The sequence below is a fragment of the Oryzias latipes genome, chromosome 10 (assembly GCF_053564925.1).
Source record: "Oryzias latipes strain Hd-rR chromosome 10, Olatipes_Hd-rR_3.1".
Taxonomy (NCBI): Eukaryota; Metazoa; Chordata; class Actinopteri; order Beloniformes; family Adrianichthyidae; genus Oryzias; species Oryzias latipes.
In genome coordinates this window covers 4,633,230-4,656,003 of record NC_136246.1, presented here as the reverse complement: position 1 = coordinate 4,656,003, position 22,774 = coordinate 4,633,230, and the positions used below count along the sequence as shown (strand labels likewise).

At 40.8% G+C, this 22,774-nt stretch overlaps 1 protein-coding gene across 2 annotated transcripts; it reads right to left on the bottom strand.

The window, feature by feature from the left end:
- Positions 1 to 957: 957 nt before the first annotated feature.
- Positions 958 to 20,894, bottom strand: slc7a11 (solute carrier family 7 member 11). Of its 2 annotated transcripts, XR_013658276.1 has the most exons (13): positions 20,156 to 20,837; positions 18,429 to 18,555; positions 15,410 to 15,525; positions 14,580 to 14,705; positions 10,566 to 10,665; positions 9,580 to 9,624; positions 7,427 to 7,550; positions 4,503 to 4,606; positions 4,320 to 4,416; positions 4,034 to 4,183; positions 3,284 to 3,461; positions 1,932 to 2,068; positions 958 to 1,724 (listed from the first exon to the last, which is right to left on the bottom strand). XR_013658276.1 is itself a non-coding variant. In XM_078953488.1 (12 exons), the coding sequence occupies exons 1-12, from the start codon at positions 20,433 to 20,435 to the stop codon at positions 2,013 to 2,015; spliced, it is 1,503 nt and encodes a 500-aa protein (XP_078809614.1). In that variant the 5' UTR covers positions 20,436 to 20,894; the 3' UTR covers positions 958 to 2,012. The 2 variants fall into 2 exon arrangements, 1 of the variants encoding a protein (XP_078809614.1); XM_078953488.1 differs by having other exon boundaries at positions 958 to 2,068; positions 20,156 to 20,894.
- Positions 20,895 to 22,774: the final 1,880 nt, after the last annotated feature.

Genomic DNA, 22,774 nt, shown 5'->3' with positions numbered 1-22,774 from the left:
ATCAAAGCCTGTCAGATGATGGGTTCCATCAGGACTTGCATCAGCACTGACACAAATCCCCGTATGCAGAGTTTGAGTTTTCTTCTTTAGGACTGAAATGAAAGTCCCTACTTCCTGTGCCTCCTCTTCCTCATATGTACAGGACACAAAGTTGAATTCACTGTCGTACACAAGCACCAGCCTGAGCCACTTTATCTCTGATTAAGGAGGGGGGAAGTGTTGATGCGATCAGACTAATGTGGGATAAGAACGCATACGGTCAGTATTCAGATGGGAAGTCCTAATTGTTCCAAATACAAGAGCATGCAAAGCACCTGTGGATGCACAGTAGTTACATGTTCATGTAAATACAGATAAACACCATTTAGATTCATAAAACTTTCTGGTGACCATAACTGGAGAATGTTTCATCCAAAATGAGACTCTTTGGAGGACTTAAGGAGGCATGAAGCTCAGCTGAGGATCACCTGGACGTGTTCATTTATCACCAGCAGGTATGATCAATCTCAAATCTGAGTGGACTTGTTCCGCTTTAGTGAATCACAGACAGAGCTTTGAGACGTAGACTGACGTTCCCATGTTTCCCAACTGGAAACCATTCTGGACGTGCCAGTGTTCAGAGTTTTTGAACAACAGAAAGTAAAACCGTTCCATTCTAATAGTTTTTCTCAGATCCTTCAGGATAAAGGTGGTGGTGCATCCTGGATAGTTCACATATCCATCACAGACAGATAAACTCTTACCGGCATGGCATTTCGAGTTGTCAATCAACATGCAAACTCCACACAGAACAGACACAGCATGAACCTTGATTGCTGTTCAGTGATAGATCTAACCACTACACCACCAGGCAGCCCAATACAAAATTCAACTACAGAAAAATGTAGTCATTTTATTTTCTTCAAGGGCCTCTAGCATTTGTTCTACTTAAAATTACAAGTTTTTCAACCAAGATCATTTTTTTTCCTTTATTAAAGTTTATTATGTACACAGTTTTATTGTAAAACTTCCTGTTACAAATCTGTTTACATGGAAGGCTGTGGAACGGCAAGATTTTTGTTGCCGTCATCCCTGCGAGGTTTACAGATGTTTACAGTTCATTGAAAGACTGTGTTTTAAAGAAGAAAAACGTTTAAAAAGCTCAAAAAGTTAGACATTACAGCTGCTGCAATGCACAAAGTTAGTCTTCATGTTTGTCTCATCCACTTAAACATTTCATCAGTTCAGCAATCATTACAGACTCTAAAGTTTTAATGATTGTAACGTTTTCAGTTTATTTCAAATAATTCATATTATGTGTTACTGACCAACAGATAACAAAAAGACTTTCTGGTCTGGTATCCTCAATTGTAAGTATTGATGGTAAAGAGTTGAACACCCAAACTCTCAGCAGAATAATGCACAGTTGGGGAGGGGAGCTGTAGTGTTCTTTCTTTCTCAAACTCTTCAATCTCCAAACCCACAAAAGTCTCAAATGACATCATAACTCATACGTCCTTTAATCGACTCTCTTCTGTGAAACGACAAGCAAGAATGAAGGTCCATTTCCACAGATCAACTTCACTTAGTGCTTTTTATCTGAACTCTGATAGCAATGACGGTGTGTTATTTTCTCTGCAGTCAGACTGTGAGCATGATGGTCTGTTGAGAGTTCAGCTCTCTTCCTCTAGTGGAAATTATGACCCCACAGACATGCGGCACTTAGAGATCCAGAGAAGACAGATCTTGAAAAAGGAAATGAATAAACTTAGAGGGAAAAGACATAGGGTTCTTCTTTACTTGTTAAAACAGTTTTGTAGTTACATATTTATTCATAACTTTACAACAGTGTAAACAGAAAACATCCTAAAAAATATGAAAGGTTCAGTAAATCCAGACTCTTTCACTTTGACTCCAAGTGTAAACACATATTCTGGGCACATTTGATTTACCTTAACCTGAATAAAATTAGACTTCTTTTTCTGAGAGTTTAGTGGTTTAAGCGCTGACAGCAAGATAGAGCTCCTCTTCCGTCACTGGTCAGCAGGAACCACTTCCAGGATGATCTGCAAGGTTCTGTTGATGGAATCTGTGGGCACAAATGTCTGTGTGAGGCCTCACCGGAAACAATCACTTCATCTGCTCTAAACTAAGCATCACAAGTTCCAAAAATTAAGGATCGTCAGCAGGAGTACAAGTTTTATCTCACCATGAGACTGAAGCAGATTGGAGCAAACTAAAACTTTTGTGTGTGTGCTGTGTTTTATGTTGTCGTACTGTATACTGTTTTTAACCCTGATCTTTTAGTGTTAATTGTACAGCACTTTGTACTCTTGGTTTCGAAAAGTGCTATATCAATAAAGTTTATTATTATTATTATTAAAACTTCTCCTCCAATCTGCAGCAGATCTTAAACTATGTTCACACCGAGCAAGGAAAAGCACGTTCAAGTGGCCACTTTCTATGAAAATTCTATGTAAATGCGAAAATCAGACTTTTGTTGTTTTTTTTTCTTTTGTTTTTGTTTAGTCACTGAAAGAAGCAATGAACACCCCTCCCACACACATTGATCAACAAATACCTTATTCTCCTTTATTCGTCCTTTACTTGTCAAATGTTTTCTCGTTTTGCCCCCATCCCTCTCCAGAACCCTTAAATGATTTTAACTTAATAACATGACAAAATACATTTTTCCAGGTAAATCCAAAGGCTAAATTGAGTCCTGCAGAAAGGCGTCTGCACATTTGATGCTGATGGTAACCAGGCAGAAAATCAACCTGTGGACATGAGTCTGTGTGTGTAAACAACAGGCCGATGTCTTTTGTGCCTTAAGTGTTTTAAATGTCACAGAAATGTCACACCCTGATACTCTGTTCCACTTTCATACATCTACTGGAGCCATTGTGTCAGTGAGTAACACAGAGGAGGGAAACATTAGCTTTCTGGCTTCTCCAACCCTGCTGTCCTGCTTGTTTTACAGCTAACCCTGCTTCAGTAATTCCCGATTTGCTGGATTGAGTGATCCCAGTTTATGACTGACTGAACACACCTGATCTAGGTGAGTGGTGATAACTTAAGCAGGGTTTGCTGCAAAACAATAGGGCTGTAGCTAACGAGGAAGAGGGTTGGAGACCACTGGAGGTCCATTTGTCACTTCTATCATTTCTGACCTTTTAGCTAAAAAGAACAAACATCAAAAAGGTGAAACCCAAACTTTGATCAAAATAGATGCACCTGTCTGCATCAGTGCAGCTTCTGGATTCGTGAAGGGAAAAAGATCAATGGTTTGGATGGAGCTGGTTACCTATAGCCCTCTGAAGCCACTTGGGTCTGTTGTTGAAGTGGATGAAGACATAATATGCAGGAATGCCGGTGATAGAGATGGCAAACCCAATCCCTGTGTTGACCGGGTCCGAGTACAGAGAGAGGAAGACCATGAAGAAGCAGGTGAGACAGAACACCACTGGGATGAAAAGCGGGACCTGCAGCCAGAGCAAAGTCAGAGTCATTTCTACCAGGTCAGGTACTTTGGTAACACTCCTTAATAAGGGTCCCTTTATTAATGTTAGTTAATGCATTATTGAACTATTAAATAAAGTGCTTCCAGCCATATTTATTACATATTTTGCATTACTAAGTGTATTATTTAATGCAGTAGTCAAAAGTAACCTAGTGTTAAATATTTAACCTTGCTTAACGCATTACAAAGTAAAAATAACATATTTTTTTTTGCAATTGCTTAGCATAAAGTATCTATCAAAAACATGTATATGTAAAGCCTTAATTGTGTCTGAAGTTATCATTTGCTACATTTGATTGTTCAGAGTTAGGTCCCGTCTGGTTCCCAGTTCCTGCCTATTTGGTTTTGCAGTCTGTAGTTCCTCTGGCTTCCAGAAGCCTCCACACTGTAGCTTGGTTTGAGCACCTCTCATGGTCAATAGTGTCAGCTGCTGTTGCAAGTGTTCAATGATAGCAGTAGATGCATACGCTGTTATCTCTGACTGTGGATCCAGGCAGGACTGTCTCTGTGTTGTGGCGGTGCAGCAGCCCTCACCTTAAAGGGGCGGGGCAGATCAGGTTTGGTGTAACGGAGATAGATCAAACCCAGGACCACCACACCGATGAAGAGCCAGCGCAGGAAGCTCATGAAGTTCAGCAGACTGTAGATGTCCCCAACAAACACCTGGATCACGGTCATGGGATACTGCACTCACACACAGAAGACCTGCTGTTAGTTCTGATGTCTGAGCCCCTCCCACCACCTACACAAATATATTTGCAGCTTTTATTGGTCATAAAATGATCCAAAGCACCCTCTGCTGCTTGGGCTGTGAACTCACCAGTATGAGCACAGCAGCCAGCGGCGTGTGTCTGCGCACGTGGATCATGGACAGGACCTCCGGCAGCTGTCCCTCACGAGAGGCAACGTAAACCATTCTGGAGAAACGAGGAGCATTGACAGTTTAAAAGAAACTTCTTCTGCGATTTGGTCCTAAACGTCTCACACTTGGGAGCAGGTGTACCTGGATAAGGCAAAGAGGCCGCCGTTCATGGAGCCGAAGCAGGACAAGGCCACAAAGACGGGGATGGCGATGGAGAAGTTCCCAAGCAGGCGCTCTGCAAAAGTCTGATTCGGGAAACAGGGTGATAAATAAGGTTCAGAACCTTATTTAAAGACCAAACACTGGTCTTTCAGAACCTTCATAGCACACAACACATCCATTCATCCACGTTAGGGATTGGCTTTGAGAAAGCAGGTCTCTGTTGTCAGTTTCATTAAGTTTCAGAAATATACAGTAGAGATTCATTTTTTACAAACTTTCAACTTTTGTACCTTTTCTTTGCAAGTAGGTGGTGGTCTGTGTGTGTCTGTATGTGGGGGTGTGTGTGTGGGGGGGGGGGGTCCAGAATCAAACCACAAATATCTAAAAGTTACACAGAAAAAAAGCCAGAATTCTAGCCAAATTACCGTAAGTCACATCTGATGACCAGCAGAAAGAATCACACTTTTTTTTAAAATATGAATAAGAAAAATAGGAATAAGAAAAAAGTAGAAAAATCTGAGTCTTTCAAGGTTTTTTTCTTAAAAAAAAAAACAAAAACATGTCATTCAATCTGGGAGAAATGTTCGTCTTATGTTGACTATAATATGTTAATTAAAGCAGAAAGTAGACATGCGTGATCATAGAGGTTCTGGTCCTCAGCTTCCATGCTGCTCATGATTCCCGCAGACTCACAAACTCTCCCCGGTGTATCCGGCTCTCTGTGCCCCACGCTCTGCACATGCACTAAGATGATTTCAGCACTTCACCTCCTAATTGCAGCTTGATGAAAGCCTCTGATTCCAGTTGGAGAACGGAGCAAAGTTTAAATTAAGTTTTGGGTGTAAACTTGTGTGAGGAAGAAGGTACCGACTGTAATCCTGTTATCACATCCTAAGAACACATAAATGCTCTTAGCACCTTTCTTAAGGCGCTGCGAACACTTACGGTGCGCTTGGCAATAAGACTAATTGCATTAGATGGGAGCAGGAGTGGTGCGTCTGCACTAACAGCAGGCTGATCAGGAGCGGTGGCTTTTACAGGAGGCTGTGATGTGATTAGCATTAACACGTCTGTCTGCAACAATTACATTAACATCCGCAGGGAGCAGGCTTCACAGATGAAGACCTGGGAAGAGCAGGAAGTGTCCGTGTCAAAGTGCGATCACAGCCATGCAGGGAAGAGGTCGTCCAGATTGCCTCTGCTTTATTTGTTCTCATTAAAACTCCAGTACAATGACCGCATGCTTTGCTGCTCCAGCAGCAGCTGATCCCTGAAGACTCGTTCTGTCAACTTGTTCTCCACTGGATGGATTTGCTTCTCTGTTTGTTTATGTGAAGGAGCCACAAACCAGCAAGTTGATGTGGTTCTGCTGTGGAAGCATCTTTGTGGCACATCTTCTTTCAGGTCAAAGCAGCTGATGATGGGGGTGTTAGCATCACAACAGCTCTCCCATCTTGCTGCTCTGAGGACATTCCCATACAATCTCGTCTCGGGGGCTGCTGGAGGTAAAGTCCAATTTGCTGTAGTGGTGTGTGAGATTTGTTCATCTGGCCTTTAAGAGAATGCTCAAGAATCAAAGATTTGGGAGTCCTTCTGGAGGTTGTCAGTGTGGTCAGTCAAGTCAAGGTATGACTTGACAGTGGACTTGAGCTTAAGAGTCAGAGAAGACACTGTATCACTCTGAAAAGATCCCAGGAAAAGCCAATCTGGCTCTAACTGCTGCAGCGCTTTTGGGATCTAAACCAGAAATGAAAGCAAAACTATGACTTCTTCTGGAATGAACTTAGGTCTTCACTCCTGTTCTCTTGCAGACCGGCAGCCTCTTAACCCTTGTTCTATCCTATGACTCCCCCTTACATTGACGTGTTCCCCCTACCATGACAAAGGTGGATAAAGGTGGAAAGATTTCATGTAATCCATGGACACCAGTGAAGATCACAAATCATTGAAGAAAAAAGGTTCAGAGCACTGTCTAGTGGGTCCAGATGACCCAACTCCCAATGTAAAAGTGCCTAGGATAGAACAAGGGTTACAGGAGAGCACAGCATTACTGCAGGTTCTGGGACAAGCTTGACCTGTTAAAGACCTACTCCAATGAATGTTGTTATTTTAATATGTTTTAATATGTTTTTTATCATGATGGAGAATTCTGAGTTTTTCTTTTTTCAAGTTGTGGTGAAACAGGGGCAGAAAAAAAAAACGCAGTAGGAAAAAGCTTGTAGCAGTCATGTAGGTTCTACGATTGGCAGTTCACAAGCTTTTTGCTCTGCTCCATTCTGATGCATCCACTTGTAGAAGACAAGATCCAAGATGCCATGTCGCTCAAAACTATACAGCTGGATAGCTCTGATGCTCGCCATTTTTGTTACACCGCTGATGTTAGGTTGGGGGGTAAGAGGTTGTGAGCTAGCGGGAGATAGTGTAAACAAAGGCATGATGGTAAATGAGGACAGGGTTATCTACGCCAACAGTCCCACCCACAACTCAGGGATGAATCCCTGCCGCTCTGCAGAAACTATGTCCAAGAAAACAACGCAGGTTCTTTTCCTTTTGGCTAAAAACAGCTTAATCATAATTAAAAGGCTACAGGAAACACTTTTACAATAGATTAAAAATTATTGGAGTGGAACTTTAAACCCCAAGAAAGAATCAAGACAGTTTCCACAGAGCTGAACCAGAGGAGAGGGCTAGCAGCATTTCCTGCCATTCCTCCACCGAGTAATGCAGTTGAATAACAGTCAGAAGTGTTTAAAACACCAGAACCTGCAGAACAAGAACTTTCAGAATGGTTCTGATAAGAGTGAATGTGCAGCTTGAATAAATTGGTGTTGTTGTCATTGAAATGTGAGAACACGCTACGTGAAAAACTTTGACAGATCTGGAACGGAGAACCATCATCTCACCACAGCGACGGCATCCGAGGCCAGGAGCTCCTCTGCTGAGATGACAGTGTAGTATGCTATGTTGGTCAGCACGTAGCAGGACGTCACAATTGCCATGGAGATGCAGATGGCCAATGGCAGAGTCCTGATGAAAGACAGACGCATTAGAAGCAAAGCAAACTGAGTTTCTATGATCCCTCCTCTACTGTCCACCAGGACCTTCCAAAAGAAAACCAGAAGTTCCTCAAACTACTGTAAACCCAGCTCTTCTTGTTGCAACTCTGAAAATCAGAACACCTCTGTATACTAAACACTTATTGATTCCCCAGCTTTTAACAAACGAAGACAAACACGTGAAGGTTTTTCTCTGCTCCACAGAGAAGTCACCTGAGTCCTAATGTCTCTTAACCCTTGCATGTCCAGACAAAAACTTCCACCTCAGCTTCTGGCTCTTCATGCTTGAATAATAACGGCAATATCATGAATTATTGTTTGAAGCTGAGAAACATGAACACTCTGAAACCTTCTGAGAGCTCTTAGCATTTACCGTAAACCCCTTTGTGCTTTCACCTGTGGGAATCATTCCATTTTATTCTGCATTTTAAATTATGGATTTGAGTTGAAGATGTGATTTGTGTGTCACTGCAAACTGTGATGCTCTTTAACACTTCTTTGAAGCAAAGATTTTGTGGTCAGGGACATGTGTTGTGTTACCATGCTAACAATTAACTAAAAATGGTGGACCATTTGTCTGAATAAGTTTTCTTTTGTTCAAGAAAAAGATGCCAAGAGGCTAAAGATGTTTTCCTCCATCCCTTTTTCCGCTTGCATTCTTTTCTGGTAAAACTGCTAATCTTAAGGTCAATATTTATTTGACAATGAAAGCCTCTGAAAATTTGAGCAAAGAACTGAGAATAATGAGCAACTACACTGCAAAGGAAGGCCCCATGTCATCAACTCTGATGATGATGCACACAAAACCCACATATCTGAGGAAGAAGAATGTTGAGAAAACAACAGACACTGTGACCAGAGCAGAAATCATTTTAACTGCACAAAAAAATAGTGACTTAAGGGAGAATCTTCTGGTTGCTATGGTTTTAAAAGGTCTGTGTAAAGTTTCAAATGATTTGAATTACACATAAAACACATAAAGGCTGATTAAAAGTGGCCTGAGTTCAAAACAGGACCACGCATTACCATGCGTTTAAATGCAGAAAAATTTGTTTGTAGAATAAAGAAGACAGTAATGAGAGTCAAAAACACAATAAGTCAAGTTAATGGAGAAGGCCAGAGCAGACATGGAACAGTCATTGTATGAAAAACACACAATGACACACAATGGATGAAGCAAGGAAACAGATGTTGCTCCTTTTGGAAAAATAAAGTTTATCAGATCTGACAATGGCACAGAAATCAAATGCATCTTCAAGGATTTTTAAAGCTTACAAGACTGCATTCTGAGATGGTAAATGGTGTACACTTTACTTTACTTTACAGTCACAGACCCATTCAGACACTGGTGGCGGCTCTGCTGCCAAACACTGGTGCCAACCTCCCACCAGAGGCAAGGTGGGGTTCAGTGTCACTACGACTCATGGGCGTCCAAGGCAGGAATCAAACCTGCAATCTTATGATCATGGGTCGACCGCCCTACTGCTGCACCACAGCCGCAGGGATGGAAAGCTGAATGCTTATTTAAAGTCAGCAAGCAAATTACGTGTAGATCTTAGCTTTCCAAACGGAGCAAAACGGATGTTAAATCAAACAAGGAAGATCCATTACCAAATGCTGACAGACGGAAGGAGAGACTTGTTAAATATGTGATCAAGTCAAGTGTGGAAAGGCAAGCACAGACAGATGAGGTGAAACCAAATGACAGACAAGGCAGAATTAATACAGACTGTAGCTGACATGGAAAATGACATGAGCCATAAGAAAATTCAAGAGTCAATATTAAGAAACAAAGATCCACAAAGGGACTTATCTGATGGCAATGACAGTAGAATTAGGTTTTCAGCATGCTTCACTTGCAGATCTACATCTCTGCGTGTCTGTTTTACACAAAGATACTCTTAAAGCTCCAGTGCTGGAAACCAGTATGGTGTGCAGATGAACCTAAAAATTCATCTTTGGAACATTATTTATTTCTGTAGATGTGAGGGTAAACTCACTTTTCTGGGTTCTCCACTTCCTCCGTCACAAAGTTCAGATAAAACCTGCAAAGAAAAGATTGATGTGATTTTTACAAAAGAGGGACACCATCAGATCAGTGCATAAACATGCTCATGTTTGTAATGAAACATTTATTACAAATTAAAAAATGGTTCCTCACAAGGGTTAACAAGAAAAAAGCTGAATCACACAAATTGTAGAAGTCAACTGTGTGCATGCCTGTGTTTGCAGATATCAGTGTGGATCTGTGTGTGCATGCACATGCACAGGGGGCAAAAAGTAAACAGTCATTGAGTCTGCAAATTGTTCCAATTCAACAGAGAATGTCTGAAGAAGTTGCAAGTCAGTGTTGCCCAACAACAACCCCAAAACATCACAGCTCTTGAGAAGATCTGCATGGAAGAATGGACCAAAACAACAGCTACAGTGTGTGAAAACCTACTGAAGACCTACAGGAAACCTTTGATCACTGTCGACTACAACCAGGTCTCAATTACTCAATATTGAGGCAAACTTTTGTTATCGACCAAATACTAGTCTGCACCATCATGCAAATAAATTAGTTAAAACAAAGTCAAACATGGCGATTTCCTGGATAGTTTTTTTTTACATTCTGTCTCAAACAGGTGAAGTCTATGATGAATCAAACTCATCTTTTTAAGTGGGACAACTGACACAATCAGAGACTGAAAAATAATCTTTATCCCCATATGTTGACTCTTTTAGGACACTTATGTATCTGCACACGTGTGTGTCCCTGTTGACTGGTCAAATGTAAGGTCTACTCATAAAGTTTCATAATATTCTGTCAACTAAGGGCTCTGCACAGTGTAGACTGTATAAACTGATTGCAGTTAATAAATACTGCAAAAACAGGCGTTTCATTCTGTGATCCTTGACCAAACATCACAGGTCAAGGAAGGAGAGAAAGGAACTCCGTATTTGGAGCTACAAGAAAAGAAATGTTGTTGGCTGGCCAACCTACCATCCTGCATACGCGTACATCCCAGAGTAGAAGGCCAGAGGCATTCCAGACAGGTTTATGTTGGTCAGGTCGAAGGCATCCTCAAAGTTTTTGGTCTCTCCTGCAAACACACACAGACTGTAACTTCTAAATGACCAATTTGTCTTCAACCTGAAGCTTCATTAAGGCTCTGTTCTTAACAACAATAACATAGTATTTTCTGCATGTATGTATGCGTGATGGCAGCTCAAAGATGATCAATACTGCATTAGAAAATGAAAAGAAAAATGTTATAAAAAAACAGTATAAGAAGAATTCAACAGACAAAATCCTAGTTTGTTTATGTACTCCACAAATATGAGTTTAGAAATCAGATGCCCAGAGATCTGCTGGGCTGTTTTTTAATTTTTTTCTGCAAAAGCACCAGGGAAACTGATCCTTGTTAAGGAAAGAATGAACAGGGATACATATTGTGAGATTTTGAGTAAAAAATCTTCTTCCATCAGCCCAGGCATTGAAGATCAATGTTTCAATCATTTCTAGACCTGAGTGACTTCTGGGAAAACTTTTATTTTTTTTATTGGTGTTTTGCTTTTCGCTCTTTTAATCTGGATGCTGATGCTAGAAAATGTTCATGAAAGCCTCACTGGGGCTCAGGAGTCACACAGAATGTTTTAACCTGCAAACGTTGATGGAGAATTGGCGATTTTCATGTTTTTTGACAATATGGGAAAACGAAATTTTTGCGATTTTACACAAAACGGGAAAATTAACTTTTTTTCGAGCTAATTTACACGCACATGCCACTAGCTTAAGTCTACAACCACCTCTGTAGTTGTCTTTGACCTTTGACCTCTGGAAGAGGCCGCCATCTTGAATTTAAAAAAAAAACACCTTTACTACCAGATACAAACGAAAACTCTTCGTTGGGATTTTTAGCCTGTGAAATGTAAGTGTACAAAGGTTCTATGGTGTCATAGTTCTGGACTCTGAATCTGAGTTCAAATCTCAAAAAACCCTTGAAACTCTCCGTACTCATCATTGTTACATGGATCTAAACAATACAACAACCTGAACTAATGAAATCTATTTTGTCTGTTATGCCCCATTTGGTGTCTAGGGGGACCTGGAGGAGCATACTGGTCAGATTTTTTTTGTAATTGAATCCTCTAAAAATGTAAGGGTACACAGGGTCATATATTTATTTTCTTCATAAATCTTTTGAGTTGGTCAGCATGTTCCATTTTATTTGAGGTTTTTTTATTGAAACCTGTAAAGATGCAGGTGTACATAGGGTTTTAATGGTTGGCACTCTGAACTCTGAATCCAGTGGTCTGATTTTTAATCTCAGTAGAACCTTGAAACCCAAATTACTCTCCTTACTCATCATTTTTACATGGATCTATCATGGACGTTTATAATTTCAGTTTTCTGGCCTCCAGCTTTTTATTTTATCTATTCATTTAAGTTAGTGTACAAAATTCGCCACATTAATTTGTCACATCAAATTTATTTTATTCATAAATAGTTTGTGTTGGTCAGCAGATGATCCATTTTGTTAAAAAATTTTTCATTGAAAACTGTACAAATGTAAGATTGTAAAATGAGAAATTCAATGCCCGTCAGCGTAAGTCTACAAAATTTGCCATATTATTTTTTACTTATAATATTAATTTTAGTCTTAAATCCTTATTATGGTCAGCATATTTTCCAGTTTATTGTATTTTTTTTCAATCAGAACCTGTAAAAATGTAGTTGTATGACTGGTTCTATGCTGTAGTGGTTAGCACTCTGGACTCTGAATCCAGTAGTCTGCGTTCAAATCTCAGTAAAAACTTAATTACTTTTCTTAACCATCATTGTCTCATGGATTTAAACCAGTGTTTTTCAACCAGTGTGCCACAGCTGTGTGGCTGTGTGCCGTGGGAAATTGCCCTCATTCACTGATCTAAAAACATTTTCCATCTCCAGGAAATCAGCTCTTTGTTCATCCAAACAGGCCCTGATAAAACACTGAGTAGTTAGGAATATGAAAGATCATAAGATACTTTTGTCTTTGTGTTTAGCCGTAGCTTCAAACGTTTTCTGAAAAGTCCCGCCCCTTTAACTGTCTCGACCAATCATTCTTGGAGTCTTAATCATACGTCATAAGTCTGACCAATCAGAAGTGGTTAAAGTCTTCACTTCCTTGTTCAGATTCTGCTCATAGAGTCTCTCAGTTCCAACCAAAATACCAGCTGTGTAGCTTTCCACAGAATCCGGTATCAGACTGTGGAACAAGTGAACAAAACAGTGAAGCTCAGAGACGCAAGGAAGCTGGAGAGAGAACCCATGCATGCACAGGGTGAACATGCAAACTCCACATCAGTGTTCTGGTTCAGCTGGGACTTGAACTGGGGCACTCCTTCATGTGAGGCAAGGGTGCTAACCACTGCGCCACCGTGCAGCCCCACAAAAGATTGCTATAGGAATCTGGGTGTGGTAAACAAAAAACGGTCGCAATAGAGTGTGCTGACTCAGCTAAAACGAAAAAATTCGGAAATTCTTTTTTAGAATCGACTAATGTAACCAACACATCCTTGTCGGGGATATCCAAAGGAAGTTTTGAAATCATTATGGGATGGCAACACTACCAACACTTTGACGGCCATTTCGTGCCAAAATCAGAGATTTCTCGATTTTCAAGTTTTATCACGATATGGGAAAATTAACTCTTTTTCAAGCGATTTTCACATAATTTCAGGCAAATGCCGCTAGCTTAAGTCTACTTAAGTCGACCTTTGACCTCGGGAAGAGGCCGCCATCTTAATTTTTTTTTTAAAAGCACTTTTAGTACCAGATACAAACGAAAACTCATCATTCAATGGAATACTGTGAAAATTGAATTCATGCATCCATAGCTGGAACTGAACATGTCGAAATACACTGGATACAGACGTATCAGGAATGGTTAGCAAAATACCTCTGTTTCTAAGGACGTCCAAAAGTTTACTTTTTCGGAGTCTGAAACTGATGTCGATCTGTTCATTATCCCCAGGCGACCACAACATCAAATGGTTGCTATGGAGATTAAATTAAAAGAAAAGTCGCCATTTTGAAAAAAGTGGTTTTTCTATCAACTTGTCACATGTAGCTCTTACCAGTATGATCATCTTAAGCAATTTGCTTTTCTGAGTGAGTTGATGATGTTTACCGCAATGCTAGCAATTTTAGCCACATACAGCTATGAGACGACTGTTGTTGTGAATTTGGGCTATATAAATAAAATAGAATTGAATTGAATGAAATTACAGCTCAGTTAGCCACATAGAAAGAGAGGAGGGAGTTAGATGCGCGTAGTGGCTTCTCTGCAAGTGGGGTTGGCTCAAAGGTGGGTGGTGAGAGTGGCGGCGGTGCCTAGGGTAGGGCAGAAAGGGGGAGAACAGGTGGAGGTGGGGGGCGGGTAGCGCCGCTCGCGGTTTTTCATTTTAGTTCATTTTAAATAAACTGACAAACTAGTGTAAAACATGGAAATGACTCATTTTGAAACAAAATGTGAAAATGACAATAAGATTTTAGTTCAAGTTGGCATTTCTTAATAAATCCTCATGAAATTTAAAACTAGCATTTATTCTTGGATACATAAATATACATTTTTGTTTCAAACATAATGCCAATGAATGCTAGTCTGACTTGTCAGCAGTGATTGAACTTTAAAAAAAACGTCCTTAAATCTAAAATGTTTAATTTGAGGTTTTTTTAGTCTTCCATCTAGTTTGAAATACTTGATTTGCAAGTTTTTCAAGTATTTCACAATTTGCAAATATCAAATAATTTTCAGTGTAATTTCAATAAAACTTCAGAAGAGGACACATACAAATAGAGGGGGGGGGGGGGGGGGGGGGGTCCTACCGCTCCTGCTGGGACAACATTGGGAAATGCAGCAGCTGTTCACAGCTGCAGCATTTTAGCTCACGCTCTGGTCACAGAGGGTCAAATTCAAAGAAGACATGCTGTGGTTTATTTCAGTTTGGACCTTCTGGTACGGGGCCTCACCTTTGAAGAGCAAGTAGACCCCCGGCACAATGATGATGATGATGGCCAGCAGCTTGCTGAAGGTGAGCAGGATCTGGATCCTGGCGGTCCAGGTGACGCTCATGCAGTTCAGGTACATGACAGAGGCTGCAGAGGCACAGATCAGTCAGACCATCCTCAGCAGAACATCACAAACTGCCAGCTCAGCATGCCAGACAGGAATCTGCTGCACCAAAGACATGAATAATCCTGCTTCTGCTTTTGAGCAGTTATGAAGGAAATAACTGGGTCATCTGTCTGCAGATGAACCTTGGAGCAGCAGGAAACAAATTCTTACTGCTGCTCTCGTGAATACCTGCACAGCTTCCTCCTCTTCCACAGCTGATAATTTGCAGTAATCAGATTACTGCAATAATCTGATCTGATTTGCTTACATCCACTTCAGGAAAAGTCCATTGAGGTAACAGAAAGTCAAACCTTTTGTAATTGTTAAATCTGCCCCTCATGTTTTTGAATGATTTGTGTCATCAGGGTTTCCTATAAAATATGCTTGGGTCTTTCATTTATACTTCATAAAAATAAAAAACTTATCATCATTGTGATTTGTTACTCCTAAAAGTATTCATTTTCAAGAAGTTTTCTGATTGATTTTGGTGACACTCAGGCAAGAAAGATCAGCTCAAGGCAGAAAAACAAATTCATGAGCAGGAAATAATCTGATTATTGTAATCACACTTGATTATATGAGTAATCTGACAGTAATGGGACTTTTAGAGTGTGTGTAAATGGGTTTGAGACATGTGATGAGTCTCTGTGACTCCCCCCAGTGGTAGGGGAGGCCTTATACATACTGATGCCAATGGTTGTAGCAAGTTTCACGGCCATGGGAGGGATGGCACACGGCATGAAGAGCGGCTCCAGGATGTACTGCCCAAAAGCCAAGGAGATGACTGCCATGGCTGCAGGCCTGCAGGAGGACTCAGAGGACAAACTCGCAGTAAGAAAGGAGTCAAACAGAAAACACTGTCAGCTGTTTTCCTCTAAAACAGATTGCACCACTAACAACCACCTGAGACCTCATAGGAGATTCTTCAGAGACGTTGAAGGTGGGTTTTGCTCTGATCATGGTACAGTGGATTCAAATTATGCCTGGGATTCATCTGTGAGAATAAGGACGTCCAGAAAATGACCTTCAGCATCAAACAGGAGGAAGAGAGTCAAAGTTTATCTGCTCTGGGGGTTTTATTCACCTCCTAAAGAGGTAAAACATTCAAATGTTCAGGCTATAACCGTAATTTACTGAACTATTGTTCCATTTTTAACAAATTAAACATTGACCCTTGTCTGAGCCAGTACAGGTTTTCAGACAGGCAATGCCTGCCCTGAAACTTCAGTTATTATGGGATGGCTGAGCAAAGGGCTCCTCTCACGCCTCTGCATCTTGGTTCCCACAGCAGCTCTGCAGCTCCGAAAATCTCTCCCTGTCCTTGTTTTCACTCTCTCTTCATTCCCAGGATGTTCCTTTCAAAGGGCCGGCGTGAAATCGGGCTGCTCCGGATTACCAGCAGACTGTTTGCTCTGCCGTGGCTGCACTGAGTACACACTGCTGCTCGCTGTCCCACCACTGCAACTCTCTGGCATTAAAGGCCTGAAAGAGGGCTCTGCAGACCAGACTTATGAGGACTTGTTTGCTTCCTATTTCTTTACGAGATGTTGGTCAGGTTTTTGAAACTTTCCATTTAGGACAGAAGCTTCAAAATGTGTTTGGAATGTTTAGAATGTTAGAGGCCAAATGTGACCATCTGATCAGCTGTAAACATTTAGTTTAAATTTGTCTTTTTGGAGAGAAAAAAATCAAAAAACCTTCTGAATAAGATTCATTTTTCTTGTATAAGGAATCTGAGCAGCTTCACAGCCTCATTTTTATTTTTTCTCAATGTTTTAGTTTGCTAAACAGTACTTGTGATTTTCATACTCTTATCACAATGTATGCTGTTCAGGATTTTAGGTTTTCGAAAAATGTCATAAATCGGTAAATTTCCAGATCGACAGGTTTTTGACACTACTAGTCCTTGAAGGGTTTTCCAGACACTCAGTAGATGGTCAGGAAGAAAGACTTTACGTTGAGTAAAACAGCTGCTCAAAGTATTTCAGGAAAATCAGGAAAACGTTCATGGGGTTGCTTGAGCCTATTCCAATTAGTTTTGTGTGAGGGTAGGGTTCACCCTGAACAGGTCATCAGTCCATTGCAGGAACACACCCTCACATTCTTACTTATTTAGAAAATATTGGAGTCGCTAATTGACTTATAAAGCATGTTTTGGGACTGTGGGATGAAGCCTGAGAAAACCCATGCACAAGACAACATTCAAACTCCACACAGAAATTGCTGAGTGCGGACCACCACACCCTTGTGCAGACCACTTTTGGCGTCACGCTAACATATCTGTCCTGAAAGCTAAATGAGTTGGATTCTAAGAAAGTTATAAAAATAGTATAGTAAATTTGTCTTGTTAGTTGGGGGGTGCTGGAAACTGAATCCATAGCTGTGTGTCTTCAATGGAGTCAGAAAATAAATTTACAGTAATTTCCGGATTATAAGCCGCTACTTTTGTCACACGCTTTCAACCCTGCGGCTTATTCAATGATGCAACTCATTTATGTATTTTTTCTTTTTTTAATGCATTTTATCTATCGGCCTCTAGGGGCGCTCGAGCAGAAAGGGTAAGAGTGAGACAGGGGGAATACGGTATATGTGTCGAGGAGAACAAGTTTAATGTAAATTCCTGCTTTGTGAATGAATAGCACAAACAGATCCTCATCATGGAAAATGCAAGAAGAAATGCATATGACGCAGCTTTCAAGTTAAAAGCAATCGTTAAAAGCAGTGTGAAAATATCCACCATCACCAACGGGTTTGGAAAAGCTGGTCTGCTGACGGAGAGGACAGCACAAGCTCAGGAGAGAATTTACCTCAGAGTGATACTGATGACAACGAAGGAGAGACTGAGAGAGTGTGGTCTGACGCTATTCCAATCCGACACTGAGGAGGAAGAGTTCCATGGTTTCAGTGCAAAGGAGGAAGATGCTAAAAGCTCTCCGTGACTTTTACGTTTATGTTTTTTAAACCAGCCCTGTTAGTGCTGTGTTACAGTGTATAACTGTTGTGGAAGAAAACTCACGTTTTTTTTTCTCTCTCTCTCTCATTGACTGTTACCGGTATGTTTTTTTAACCAGCTAAGTTACTACCATATTGCTGCCGTGTTACTGCCGTGTCACAGGCACTGTTTGGAAAGAAAAGCTCAGGTATATTATTAAAACTTTACTTTCTGTCTACCGTCTTTCTTTGTAAATATATCAACTGTTGAACCTTTCCTGGGATTACTTTTTTCTGTCTTTCCTCTCGGATCTTCTTTCGGTTGTTCACTTCCCCGTTCAGACCCTCAGAGGCTCCAGAGCGGGTTAATAAATAATCTTTTATCTTCTTCTGGGGGAAACCTTCTTTTATTACTGTTCTCCGTCACTCTGTATATCAAACATGAACGCGCACCCCCAACACCCTTCCGCTGTGGACTCTTGCTCCCTCTTGCGCTGCACGCGCTCTCTCCTCTTTCTTTCACATGCGCGCGGTCTCAGCACATACACATGCTCATTCTACAACACATGTTTCTATGTGGGCACATGCGGTTTATAGACAGGTGTGGCTTATGCACAAAATGTTTTATCCTTTAAAAATGTGTGGGTGCGGCTTATAATCATGTGCGCTCTATAGTCCGGAATTTACGGTACTTATTTAGCTAAAAAGTTTTGGGGTGGGGGGTCTTTTCAGGAATGGGGTGAAATGACTTTCCTCCTGGAGGGGGAGAATACCTTATTGCGATTAATTCGGCCCAGAGCCTGATGAAGGCCATCTGTGGTCCAAACGCCTCCATGATGTAGGTGTAATGTCCCCCAGATTTCCTGATGCACGTCCCCAGCTCAGCGTAGGACAAAGCTCCTGCAGGAACGGAGATCACTCAAATGTGAGGGTTCAAGTCAGAAGAACGAAGAGTCCTCAGTTATGTTTCATTGCACCAAAACATGAAGGACTACAGGATTCAGCTGCAGTGAACTGACTGCTACTTCTACACATGAAAAACACACGTTCAACGATAATTTATCAACTCATAAACTGACTCAAGGATAAAAAGCAAGATTTAAATAAAGAATAAAGAATTAATCTCAGATTGTCCCAGTTTATTTGGTTCACAGTCATTAAAGAAATGCAACAGTGAGAGATTTTAACCCAATATTCACATCCAAAACCATCCGGTGAGTTCTGTCAGTTGATGGTCATTTATACAATTATAAGAAAATAAGAAGTGCTCTTATGACTCTTAAGGATCATTATCTTTGTGAAATATTCCTAAATCTTTATTTTCATTTTATTTAACCTTTATTTATCCAGGCTTGAAAACAAACCAATCCATTTTTTGAAAGTCAATCAACTCAAGACAGATTAAGAACAATTTTCTTATTTTCAACTTTGCCCGGGCAAATGGTAAGAACTTTTGAGAAAGAGAAAGAAAATGAAATACAGAAAGCAGAAATAAAACATTGCATAACACACATAACATGAGAAAGCCTGGAGTCATACAAATCCTTAAACTGTAACATCAGCATTTTTTTTAATAATCATTAGGTAACATTTTAAAAACGTATCATAAAAACCTTTAAATATCTGTTTTCCTCCGCCAGTTTATCCAGAAAATGACCTCATATAAAGAAGGACGTGCGTTTATTGGGCCATGTCATCAGAAGATTATATAAATTGTTATTGCAGCTACTTAGACGTCACATTGATCTTTTTTTTTTAATATTTTATCTCGAGGGGTTTTTATTTCCTCAGGTTAAAATGCTGATACGTTTCTGCTCTTTTTGAACAGAATTGGCTCAATGTTGTGGCTCAAAGGACTGTGGGATTGTGTCATTGTGTGATGTGTGTGTGTGTTGAGGGTCATTCTGCCGTTACTAAATACTTCTGATTGATCGTCAACTGATCTGCTGACTGTTCTCAGCGTGTTCCTCATTCCGTGTTATGAATGATGCATCATGAATAATGTAGGAAACCATGATGTTGTTATTTTTAATGAGCGTCCATTCATTAAAAGTCAACCAGAGTGCTCTTTAAGACCTTATCTGACTTTATCAGCGTTGAAGCTACAGCGGCTCCTGCTCTATCAGCTGATTAAAGACCATGCAGACGCAGAATAACTCCTCTGCTGAAACTGTTTACATTTGATTTATCTTTTTTATTTAAGTATTAATGCCCCTTCCAAGAGAAAGTCCCTGACACACAAACACAGTGACCCAGAACCCACATGAGTGTAAGTGATCCAATCATGCAAATGTTTTCTCCAGGGGGCAGGGGGACACACGGGTAACATGAAGAAAACTTATGCAAAAGTAAAAGCAAACCCCTTCCATCCTAAATATTTGTGAAAAAATCCTTTTTATCTGACCTACCCTTAACAGAAATGTGTCTTTAATGAAGCTAAGCCATGTTTGTGGTGACTTTAGCTTTGATTTAAAAGTCAAGCCCACAGAGAAAAACTCACCAAACAATGACAGCACACCGCAGGCGATCCACACAACCAGAGACATGCCCACACTTCCAGTGTTGCGCAAGATTCCTTTGGGTGAGATGAAGATCCCAGCTCCGATGATGGTTCCAATGATGATGGAGATTCCTCGAAGCAGCGTCACCTTCTTCCCCAACTCCACCTTCTTCTCCTGAGCCGGCAGTTTAACATTGAGATCTGTCCTCTTTTGAGAAACTTTGAGATCACTCTGGAGGGTTTTTCCATCCTGGTGAGTGGAAGCAGACCTGCTGCTCATCGTCAGCCCCCCTTAGACCTTGACTGTCTCTGGAGCGGGGTTTGACTTCAGATCAGCCTCCTAATGCAGTCAGGACCTCCTCAGCTTGTGTAACAGCGCAAGCAGAGTTATAAAACTCAAAGAAAAAGAAAGGTCCAGGAAGGGAAGACCTCCTGAGCATGTCTGTTGTTTGTGGTCATTGATTCTCTCTTCCCAACAAATCTGTCACCTCAGAGCCACAGGGTACTTGCCTTACTTATTGTTCCTCTGTCACTTCTCTTACACTTTCTGGAATCTCCTCCTATCTTTATGTCCTCTTCGCAGACCGTCTTTGTGTCCTGCCTCTTCCCTCAAACTGTCTTTGGTGTAGCGTGTTGACGAGCTGTGCTGCTTTGGTGTAATGAACTATGACACAACCACATCAGTGTCACCAGAACATCCCCTCCTGTTCTCTGCTCCTCCCTGTCTCCACTTTAAAGCTCCGGTCTGCTCTGTTTGTGTAACTTTTCATGGGAACATTTCGTAGGGAATGTGTCAGTATTACACAGGAGCAGGGTCAGGGTGAGTCAAAGACCTGAGGGTGTGATCGTAAACCCAAACATACAAGCACTCACATGCTAGAACACCCCCAAACGGCATTTTCAGTCTCCTCAGATTCAATTCTACTGATCTGCTCCTTCCAGATAACCACATTCAAAGGGAAGATCTAGACTTGAATGAAGCACATTCACACGAAAAACTCTGATGAAACTCTATGACCATGTTGTCTTTATTTTCAATACCCTGGCAGCCAGAATTCTCTTCAAACTCGTTATTTTTCTGCAGAACATCGTAGGCTACCAGCTCTTTTATCAAGTTAAAATTTTAATTTAAGCTCAAACTAAAAGGCTCAAACCTAAACTACAACTCAAGCTCAAAATAAAACTTACAAGCTAAAACTTAGACTCAAACTTAAATGTCTAAGCTTGAACTTAACCTCTAAATCAAACTTATAGGATAAGAGGGTGTGATAGTAGTAAAAAACTTAAAGACCCACTTAGATGAAAATGGTGTTTTTTACTATGTTCATGTAGCTTTTTTTTTTTTTGGATGATGAAAGACATTTATAAAGAAAATTATTCTCAAAACTTAAATTCTGAGGTGTTTTATGTATTATTCAGGAGCAGATGAATAAAAAGCCAAAGCATGTTTCTGTTTCAGCTTTGTTTTCATCGTCAGAGCTAGGATCAGGCTCAAAACTGTACGGCTAACTCATGCCTAACAATGTATTTTCCATGCTATGGGTGCATCGGATTATAAGGCGCACCGAACTATAAGGCGCATTATGCGAGACAAAAGAGTCCTTGAAAAAAAACAGTTAATGTCTGTTTTTAGCAGCAACCCTGGAGATACTTGAAGGGGTCAAAAGCAAACAATTGAAGTTTGAAGCTAACATCTACGCTGCACAGAGAGAAGACAGTTATGTATGAGAGCTGCAGGAAATCAGTGGAGCCCCCTTCTGACGCTTACTCTGACCAGTAGACAAAGAGCTGCACTGAGCAGAAGAAAAAGTGGAAGTTTGGTGTTGGAACGTTTAGAGGGTTTGTTTATTGCTACATTTGAGCTTACTAAAAAGATAAAAACTTTCTGAACTTAAAATCCCCCCCGGGACAAAATGTTGTAGTCTGTAAGAAGCACATGATCAGCTGGCTTTTCCACAATGTTTGTTCCACTAGCCCAGAATCAATCATGTGTCTGGGTTTTGGTGTCTGGTTAAAGTCCTTGTCTATCACAGTTAGCAGGTTCCAGTTAAAAAAACCTGGTAATGACATTTCAACACACCAGTCTGATTTAGACATAATTCCACATTTAGACTTTCAAGCCATCCATCCATTTTTCTTAACCCGCTACATTCCTTTTTGGTCACAAAGTTGCCAGAGCCAGTCCCAGCTGTGGTTGGCTGAAGGCGAGGTCCACCCTGAACAGGTCACCAGTCTGCCACAGGGCACACAGTCACTACCACACGCACTCACACATGCATACCTAGGGACACTTTAGAACAACCAATGAATCTATGAGGCGTATTTTTGGACCGTGGAAGCCAGAGCTCCCAGAGAAAAGCCACGCATGCATAAGGAGAACATGCAAACTAAAACTGTGCAGCCCCAACTTAAGACTCATGTGGACCAAACTACCTGGAAGAGCAGGTCCAAACGCTGCTCATTTGGGTGCAGTATTGTCCAAACGTGCTCTGACCAGAAAAGGACAACTAGAAAAATAGAAAAGTGGCTAATTCCGCTAGTCCTCTGACAGTCATTTTTGAGTAAGCTGCGTATCCTCACTACATCACGTCTACCCAGCGGACATGTACAACCTTATAC

Excerpts from the sequence above, each read along its gene's own strand:
- slc7a11 (XM_078953488.1), bottom strand. The coding sequence starts at position 20,435 with ATGAGCAGCAGGTCTGCTTCCACTCACCAGGATGGAAAAACCCTCCAG. Across the intron at positions 7,551-9,579 it reads GAAGTGGAGAACCCAGAAAA|GACTCTGCCATTGGCCATCT; the intron begins GTGAGTTTACCC and ends GTCTTTCATCAG. Across the intron at positions 3,462-4,033 it reads ATCTGCCCCGCCCCTTTAAG|GTCCCGCTTTTCATCCCAGT; the intron begins GTGAGGGCTGCT and ends CTCTGGCTGCAG.